We start from the raw sequence: 9,161 nt of genomic DNA, 5'->3' as shown, positions 1-9,161 counted from the left end.
GTGTCTGTGAAGTCTGATTGGGTACACAAGCCCGGAACGAAAGAAGTAGTAACTGGTGGGGAAGACTTACGTAGGTGGACCGGTTTATTCGGCAGCTGTCATGGCGTCGGGACTCCTTGCAACCCGTGGTCTGCTAGCGTTTGGATTTCAATATCAGCATGCCTGCCGTTCAGTTGTCATCACACAGACCCGACATAAAAAGCGGTGGATGAGGTCTTACGAAAGAATCATGGCAGAAAAGCTGAAGATGGAGGGACCATCGCCACCAAAGCGACGGTAATTCCCCAGAAGATTAGCATGCCACTAGCACTCGACTGTACATTGGTTGACCCCTAAATGACAGCATGCGTTTTCATAATATGTCCATCACAGCTTTCTATTCGCCTTTTCACAAACTAAAGCGCCTATCACTCCTTATGTCGTTGAATATTGGCAAGGCAGAGTTTCACTATGTTCGTTGTGGGCCCTGATGCTGAGTATTCGTTATTGAAATATTGCTAATCAGAAATTTGTGCAAACAGTGGGCTTAAATTTGAGGATTTCATTGCGTGTGTAGATGTTGTGCAGCCTGCACAATGCAGGCCTCTTCAATTTTGTCAGATTTTGCTTGATGTGTTTTGTGGTTGTGTATGTTAGCCTAGTTCTGTTTCTCTGAAGAAGACTCATTGCACATACACTCTTCAAAGCATGCCCATATCTTCATGAAATGACACCACTGCACTGACAGACCTCTCAGGGATCTAAACTGTCTCTGGACCTGTCATGATGATGTAGGCCAGAGGGCTTCTGCGTTCTGTTTAGTAGTGCGAAGGTGCTCTTTGGTTAGACGTAACTTTGAGATGCTTAGTAGAAATCCAAGGCACTCTTCGCCTTCATTAAAAAGCTTTTAATTTAACTGAGCAAGTTCATACTTGAACAGATACAAAATTTGGATTTCTTCTAGAGTTAGGGCTACAGATCCTGTCATGTTGTCATCTGTGCATCTTTTAACATCTCCCTTTATTTGTCCGTGTTTGCCACCTACCTGTCCCCAGATCGGAGAAGCCCAACTGGGACTACCATGCAGAGGTGGAAGCATTCGGAGTCCGTTTGCAGGAGAACTTCCAGCTGGAAAGGCTGAAGACGGCCTTTGTGAACCCCTGCTACGTGCGCACAGAGCAGGAGAAGCGCGGGGCCCTAGGCTTGGACCCTGAAGTCGCAGCCCTGAACCTAAAGGACAACCTGGAGCTCCAGACCAAAGGCCAGGCCTTCATCCAAGGTTTTCTGTCAGACTGGGTCCGGGCCAGTTTCCCCAGCCTGCCCGCTGAGGGGACGGCCGCCCTGGTGAGCCACCTCATGGGGCCGGAGGTGGCGTGTCACGTGGCACGGAACTTGGGCGTTGAAGACCTGACGATGAGCGCCGAGTTCCCCGTGCCGGATGAGGTTCTGTACAGCACGTTCTGTGCGGTGGTGGCTGCACTGGAGGAGAGCAGTGGCCCTCAGAGAGCAGGGCTGTTCCTCAGGGTAGGATCTGTCATCTTTCTCTGGTTCACATATGAAGCTGACTTGCATAATTACCACTGCATATCCCACTACTGGGATTGGTAGGCCTACTGGTAGTGTAGTTTCAAGTAGCCACAATAAAGTTATTGTAATAAGGAAACGAAATGATACTAGGAATAAGCAGGGAGGTGGTGATGTGGGTTAGTCCGTCAAACTATTAAGGTGCCGGTATGCTTGCTGCGAGCTGTAAGTTACGCGCTTCACCGCGAGCAACCGACAGCACTTCAAAAGCAGTTGATCAAGACACAAAATACTGGCGGTATCATTCAGGGGGACGCAGCATTGGGATGCGAAAATTGGGAACACAGATGGCAAGGAAAACAACAAAACAAAAAGATGGGCTCCCTGGGCAAGGAAAGAATACTGCTACTACTCCTGTATGTGTATGCTCCTTTTTCAAAGTGCAACAAGGAAGTATGATCACAAATGTTTGAAATTTCGGACAAACTCAACGAGACGCTCTTAAAAGTTGCTGCCATTGTCGTTTTCAGATATTGCACCTGACGCACGCATTTGGCTGCTGTGTCCAACATGCGCGAAATTGACATTAAATACGCATGTTAACGCGTTCATGAACGAATCGTGCACACGCGCTCGCGTATCTTGCAGCAAGCATACCGGCACCTTTACGCTGGAGATCCAGGTTCGATTCTGGTACGAGGTCATTTCCGTAGCCTTCCATCATCTTCAACTGCCCTCTCCCAGCAAAGGCTAATAACCGCAGAAGCACATTAAGAAACATAAAGGCAGGGAAAGATATTCTCTCACAATAAGATGCATTTTAGAACTGCTTATTGTATCTGTACATTATTTTGAATCCTTTGATTTCAGCCCCTGCCTCCAATCACACCCTTTTTTCCGTCACTTTTGGGAGATTTAATACGTGTGCCTCCCATCTCTGTCTGTCTATGCAGGATTTCCTGACCGCACAGCTGATCGGCAAGGATCTGTTCGATGTGTGGTCGGTGGTGAACCCCATGGGTCTCCTGGTGGAGGAGTGCACCCGCAGGGGCCTTCCTCTACCCGAGCCTCGCCTGCTCCGCTCGGCCGGAGTCAGCACCGTCCTCCCCCTCTACTTTGTGGGCCTCTACTGGTAGGTCACGAGTCACGACCAGTTCTAAAGGACTGGGCACACTGTATACCGGTAGTATTAGATGGCTACAACAGTATTCTTTATTACCTGGCTATTTGACTTTGTTTGTTTGTCCACCCACAGTTTTTTGGGTTGCCTGTGGGTGGCGCCAAACACCAAACATCACTTGGCATCTAGCATTGGCCAGGGGGCCAGGTTGCTATCTCTCACCGCTCATGTTTGTCATGCGCCTAGTTTGTTCAGTTTTAAGTAAAATGGAGTTTAGTTATTCCCATGATATGGTTTATGATGCGACTCATGGACTAAAAGTTGTAAGTTACCTCTATAGTTAAAATGGGAGACAGCTCCTTTTCCAGCCTCTAGGGTGAATAGTAAGGAGGGGAACTAATCCCTATTGCTTCAAGGTGTGTGTGTGTGTGTGTGTGTGTGTGTGTGCGTGTGCGTGCGTGCGTGCGTGCGTGCGTGCGTGCGCGCGTGTGCGCGTGCGCGGCCAAGCGAGAACTGTTCCATTGGGGCTGTCACACGACTGAATGTACGTAGATATGTCATTTGACGTGTAATGTTTGATGTGTGTGTATACTTCTGAACAACTTAATTTCCACTGGGATCAATAATGTTTCTCTACTCTTCTCTACTCCGCTCTACTCCGCTCTACACTACTCTACTGTACACATGATAACAGTGATAAGAAGCTCCTGGCGGAGGGGCCTGGGGAGACGCTGCTGTGTCATTTGACACGTCATGTTTGATGTGTCTGTATACTTCTGAACAACTTAAAGGGACAGTTTGGTCAATTTCACATGCAGTTGTAATGCTCACACTACCCTGGACTTGTCAGTGCCTGAGATTTGCTCTTCTTCTTCAGCCGTTTCCGAGATCCTGGTCATTGTAATGGGGGCAGCTTTTTGTTTACATTTCAAAAAAACATTTTTATTTATTCCCAAAAACATCCAAAAGGTTATAAAACATCAGCAGACAACTAGCAAACAGCAGTAGCTTTTGGGAAAATATTTGGAGTTGGCCTATGTTTCATTTTTTAAAAATGTAAACAAACGCTGCCCCCATTAGAATTGCTCATATCTCGGAAAGGGCTGAGCCGAAAAATGTAGCATCACCAGGTACTGACAAGTCAAGGGTAGCGTGAGCAATACAACTGCATGTTTAAATTGACCAAACTGTCCCTTTAATTTCCACTGGGATTATTAATGTTTCTCTTCTCTTCTCTGCTCTACTCCGCTCTACACTACTCTACTGTACACATGATAACAGCAGAGATTCTTTAAGTATAGAGATATGCCAACATAATAGGTTTCTATGGGCACCTAACATGACCAGGTTCCGGTCTGCCTAAAGGGGCGTGTCATAATGCTCCTAGCATTGAATAGAACAGTCCTCAGGTCTGCCTAGGTCTGCCTAAAGGGGGATTTTCTCCCCCAATAATAGAACCAGGAAACAATGGGCCAATGGAACCTCTCTCTCTCTACTCTCTCTGATAACAGTGATAAGAAGCTCCTGGCGGAGGGTCCTGGGGAGACGCTGCTGGCAGCAGAAGAGGAGGCGGCGCGCTCCGCTCTGAGGAAGCTCTACTGCTACACGGAGAGCTGCAGGCCGCTCGATTTCAGCCCAATCTCGCCGCAGACGACGTCCCAAGCCACCACCACTCAGCAGGCCCTCAGCAGCGGCTAGTGGTCTCTTCTTCTCACACAAACACTTGTCATGAACTATCTGGTGCTCTTATTTTCATCCGGAGAACATTGAGATAACGTTTCTAAAAGAAACAGTCGCTTCAAATACTTTTGTTCTAAATGCAATGGTCTAACAGCTATGCCTGAAGATGTTGAAAACTAATTTGGTACAGCTGTGAAATCAACAGACGGTCACTAATTCACCTTGAGGAAGAACTGAGAAATGAAGCCATGGCAGAGAGACGCTCCTCTTACGCTCTGATGTAAGCGGAGGCATTCTGTGGATTTCATTGTTGTGTTTTTTTTTAATGTATGTCATGCAAATGTATTATTCACACTCATGCAAAATACCCATGAATAATAAAACAGTTATGTAAAGCATTTGGTAGAAGCGTCACTTAATTCTTACTGCTGTGCTCCATAATTTAAATCGTAAAATGTCTGGATTTGGCAGGCTCAGACCACAAAAAAAAGGAAAATTATCGATGACGGAGGGCTTTCCATGAGCGTAAAAGGAATGAAACTCCATCACCATTTAAACAACATTCTTTCATGGCCTCGGGCACAAACCAAATATTTCAATCCCTGCAGGTTGTGCTAGCTAGTGCATGTTGAAGTTTGCAGACCCATTGCACACGTGTAGCAGATGATTTTGTTTTTTTGTAGAACAGGAAAGCCACAACAGGAAACGCTGTGCTTGCTACTATGTGGGTGTGCATCCCAATATGCGACCTTGCCTCCTCCACTTGTGCTTGTCTCCTCGCCCCGCCTCCTGGCCCCTCCTCCGTGGAGAAAACGATAAAGTTTCCCAGCTGTGAGCCTCGCCACAACAACTTTTGAGGGACTGCTTTTCATTCACCATCCCAATTGCAAATGAGAAAATACTTTACAATTGAGCTTTTGCAAGATATTGAAATATAATGCTGTTGTCAGTGATGTCATCATGACGAGAAGCAAGTGGAGGAGGCAAGGTCGCATATTAAAACGCACTCTAGGTGTCTGAGTGAGTAGGCTACTGCTGTTTGTATGACCTGCTGTGGCCAGTGCCAAGCTTATAACAGGAAGTGCGCAAGTGCTTCACTTTTATCAGTAGGCCTTCTTGATGTGCATAGGCAGCATTCCAACAGCAAGGTTGAGGTGACCTAGGCAGTACACTGGACGCAGGCAAAACTCACTCTTTTTGTGTGTGGAAGCAGCAGCCAGGGAACTCTGGGCTAAACCAGCTAATATTCCATTTTATGGGCCAGAAGTGAAGGGAGATACAAGTCTACGTGGTGTACATATACAGAAGTTGGATGTCGGATATGTAGGCTATAACTGCATTTCTCTGCAATGAACATACGTGCGCACCCCCCGGCTTTTGTATGGCACCTGATATTAAAGTATTTTTTTGGGGGGGGGGGGCTTTTCAGCTTTTATTGTGTATTTTGTGAGACAGGATAGTGAAGGAGAGACAGGAAGTGAGCTGGGAGAGAGAGATGGGGAAGGACAGGACCGGCAAAGGACCCGGACCAGGAATCGAGCCCGGGTCGTAAACGTGTGCCCAACCATATCAGCCAATGATAGGCCTACAGAATGGGTCATACTCATAACTTTTGAAGTAAACTACATACAAAGACTAATTAACTTATGTTCATACAATATTGGCCTGAGGAATGAAATTAAGTTGTTGTCAAATAAAGAAAACGCATTCCTGACAGAAATATAAATACTGACAGTGTTGTTGGTGATTCTCTGGTGTCGTCCAAGGGTCCCTGCCAGACCGCTGGGTGGCAGTGCAACGCATTATGTAGGCGTAGCACATGGTAATAGAAGTAGTCGTCCATGTGTGGGCCATTTCGTAAACATGTCCTGGAGTTGATAGATTTAAATCTACAATTGCCTCTGCAGTCTCGTGAAAATGGTGCGAAAATTAAAATTCCACGAACAGAAACTCTTAAAAAAGGTAGATTTCCTTAACTGGGAAGTCGACAATAACTTACAGGAGGTCAAAATACTACGGAAATACCATATCGAAAGGAGAGAAGACTACACCAAGTAAGTGAATTAGCTAAAGGTGTTAGCTGAATAGGTCTTGTTCATGTTAACTTTGTTGCATTTACTAACTTTACCTTTTGCCTTCTTTAGGTACAACAAGTTAAGCCGCAACATTAGGGATCTGGCTCGTAAAATACGGGACCTGAACGAAAAGGATGGATTCAGAGCTCACAGTACAGCACTTCTGCTAGAAAAATTGTGAGTGTCTTGATGCATTCTGGTCATTGTACCATATAAGTCTACTGGTATAACAACATTCTTGCTGACAATCGTACGATTATTCCACAGGTATACTACAGGATTAATCCCAACCAAACAAAACCTGTCCCTCGTTGAGAGTGTCAGTGCCTCGTCCTTCTGCAGGTAAGGCAGACATCCATCTGCGTGAGAACCAGGTTAAGGCAGACCACCACTTTGCCCACCCTTAAGTTTGCAAGTTTGGACCCAGGGTTTTCTAAAGGGTTCCTCAAAGAACATGTAGGTCAGGGTATTCAATTAAATGTCAACGAGGGCCTGTTTTTCAAATTCCTCCCAGTAAACTGGCCGAACTATATATTATGGTTGCCGACTGACAAAGAAAAAAATATGGGAGACTTAATTGAAGTGGAGGGTCTGGGGGTCCTCCCCCAGAAAGTTATGCATTTCTTAGATGTTATTTCCTGCATTCCTAATTTTTGGGATTGAGGGTTTTCTCCACCGTGGCAAACTGTAAAGAACCTCTTCCGATTGTGCAAGGAACCCTTTAGAAAACCTTCCCCCAATCATCCATAGGTTCATTAGAGACTTTAACCATTGGTTCCCCCATAAACTGAGGGCTTTTGAGGACCATTTGCATTACACTATGCATTTTCTTGTTTATTATTTCTTAATTGGTATGCAGTAATTATAAAACCCTGCTTCAGGGGCCCAGTCATGCATTTGTTCCAGTATGCTCAGTTCTAATCAATATACTGTAGCTATTCAGGTTAGGAGAGGTAAGGTTACGAAATTGTACATGTGGTTTAAGAATTTTTACCAGTGTTTTGGTCCACACATTCAAACGAAAGCAGTCATCATTAACAAGTTGATGTGATTAAGTTATTTATGTTTCTGCTTCCAGGAGACGACTTCCGACAGTCATGGTCCGCTTACGTATGGCACAGAATCTGAAGACGGCAATTACCTTCATTGAACAAGGACGTATCCTTAAAAATGCAATTCATTGTTGGACATCTAACATAAGTGACACTAGCATACTCTTATCACGAACAGTAACATTATTGGTCAAATGCATGCTGACTGGTGGTGCACTAATTTGAATAGTTTGGTGGGAAACCAAGATGGAAGACTGAAAAGTGTTGCACTTTTAGAATAAGAATTACATGTTGATGTTGCCTTGACTCTTTTCAAAGACATCAGAGTTGGACCGGAAATAGTCACAGATCCTGCATTTCTTGTCAACAGGTAAACTTAAAAACATCTTTTTGTGCTGCCACATAGCAGACTATTTGGAAAAAACTCACGCACAATGACCATTTCGCTTTTTTTCTTTAATGAACGTTTCGGTTTTAGACCTAGGTCTAGGACCAAACTTGCCTGATGAAGGTCTAGGACCGAAAAGTCGTTCATTAAAGAAAAACAGGGAAATGGTCAGTGTGCGGGAGTTTTTCCAAATAGTCTGCTGAGCGACCCATGGGCCATCTCCGACGCACCTGCCAGCTGAGGTGTGCAGAAAAATCCAAGTTTAATGTGCTGCCACATAAACATCCTCGTAATGTGTCTTAGCATTGACATCAACTTCCACACTGTCTCTGTTTACACAGGAGTATGGAGGACTTTGTAACATGGGTGGACTCATCTAAGATAAAACAACATGTCATGAATTACAATGATGAGGTAAGGAATGATGATGACTTCAAATCCCTGTTGGGATTTTGCATTTTGTAGTTGTATCGTGCCTATTACTATACTGTTGTTTTGAATTTGCGTAATTCCATTGTCTGATGGCGTATATCTGTGTTGTTTACAGAGGGATGACTTTGATCTTGTGGTGTAAGAGTCTACGTGCCATGGAATCTGGCAGAATAATCAGGATGTATTCATTTGACATTCACAACCAACAACCTTTTTGTTTCTTTTGCTGCTTTTTTATGTATAAAAAAATAAAACTTTGGAATGTAAGGTGTTGTGTCATGTGTTTTTGTTTTGCTTCTCATTATCTATCCGTCAGTGGCGGCTCTAGACCAAAATTGCCAGTGGGGCCGAGGTTGGCCCAATGTGTTTTTAGGGGGGAACAGTTAAATGAAAACCCAAGTACAATATTTTATTTCATATGTTTTATTTAATATATAGATATAGTAAGAAATAATATTGACCATTAACTTTTCAGAACAGGGGCCAGGAGCAATTCTACATGGGCCGTGGCCCACCCAGGCGGCACCTGTGCTACCTGTGGGTTGGAGGTATCTGGGACGCAAGGCTGCTCAGTCCAGACCGCAGAAGTCATCAACTTTTTTGTGAGCAAAACCTTAGAGTCGATTGTTTTCTACAAACCTTGGAGTGAAGCCAATCGATGAATACATTGTGCAAAATAAGAAATATATACACACACCGGTAGGCGTGTGTATAATTATACATTGTAAATATATTTGGGGGGGGGGGGGGGCACTTTCAGGAAACATGCATAGAGCTATACCCAAACATCATAGATGGGGGGGTGCACTTTGACGTGCAAATGTTGGAAATGTCAGCTTTCAACTAATCAACTCAGGCTATATTTTGCAAAATATTTGCAAATATTATTATTATTATTATTATTATTTATG

The 9,161-nt window shown here is 44.5% G+C and overlaps 2 protein-coding genes across 2 annotated transcripts; both read left to right on the top strand.

Moving 5' to 3' along the window:
• The first annotated feature begins 44 nt into the window (after window positions 1-44).
• Window positions 45-4,701, top strand: mrpl44 (mitochondrial ribosomal protein L44). Its single transcript, XM_063205753.1, has 4 exons — window positions 45-276; window positions 1,035-1,503; window positions 2,457-2,635; window positions 4,135-4,701. The coding sequence occupies exons 1-4, from the start codon at window positions 101-103 to the stop codon at window positions 4,319-4,321; spliced, it is 1,011 nt and encodes a 336-aa protein (XP_063061823.1). The 5' UTR covers window positions 45-100; the 3' UTR covers window positions 4,322-4,701.
• Window positions 4,702-6,089: 1,388 nt separating this feature from the next.
• Window positions 6,090-8,517, top strand: LOC134453708 (U3 small nucleolar ribonucleoprotein protein IMP3-like). The gene is made up of 7 exons (XM_063204491.1): window positions 6,090-6,357; window positions 6,448-6,555; window positions 6,646-6,720; window positions 7,457-7,536; window positions 7,749-7,800; window positions 8,160-8,232; window positions 8,366-8,517. The coding sequence occupies exons 1-7, from the start codon at window positions 6,221-6,223 to the stop codon at window positions 8,390-8,392; spliced, it is 552 nt and encodes a 183-aa protein (XP_063060561.1). The 5' UTR covers window positions 6,090-6,220; the 3' UTR covers window positions 8,393-8,517.
• Window positions 8,518-9,161: the final 644 nt, after the last annotated feature.

The sequence above is a fragment of the Engraulis encrasicolus genome, chromosome 8, assembly GCF_034702125.1.
Source record: "Engraulis encrasicolus isolate BLACKSEA-1 chromosome 8, IST_EnEncr_1.0, whole genome shotgun sequence".
In the NCBI taxonomy this organism is placed as follows: domain Eukaryota; kingdom Metazoa; phylum Chordata; class Actinopteri; order Clupeiformes; family Engraulidae; genus Engraulis; species Engraulis encrasicolus.
This window is presented reverse-complemented; position numbering and strand designations above follow the sequence as displayed.

What these genes read in the sequence shown, in the direction of transcription:
- mrpl44 (XM_063205753.1), top strand. Translation starts at nt 101, where the DNA reads ATGGCGTCGGGACTCCTTGCAACCCGTGGTCTGCTAGCGTTTGGATTT. An exon ending in CCATCGCCACCAAAGCGACG is followed by an intron (nt 277 to 1,034) that starts GTAATTCCCCAG and finishes ACCTGTCCCCAG; the next exon opens with ATCGGAGAAGCCCAACTGGG. An exon ending in GAGCAGGGCTGTTCCTCAGG is followed by an intron (nt 1,504 to 2,456) that starts GTAGGATCTGTC and finishes CTGTCTATGCAG; the next exon opens with GATTTCCTGACCGCACAGCT.
- LOC134453708 (XM_063204491.1), top strand. Translation starts at nt 6,221, where the DNA reads ATGGTGCGAAAATTAAAATTCCACGAACAGAAACTCTTAAAAAAGGTA. An exon ending in TACCTTCATTGAACAAGGAC is followed by an intron (nt 7,537 to 7,748) that starts GTATCCTTAAAA and finishes CTCTTTTCAAAG; the next exon opens with ACATCAGAGTTGGACCGGAA. An exon ending in CCTGCATTTCTTGTCAACAG is followed by an intron (nt 7,801 to 8,159) that starts GTAAACTTAAAA and finishes CTGTTTACACAG; the next exon opens with GAGTATGGAGGACTTTGTAA.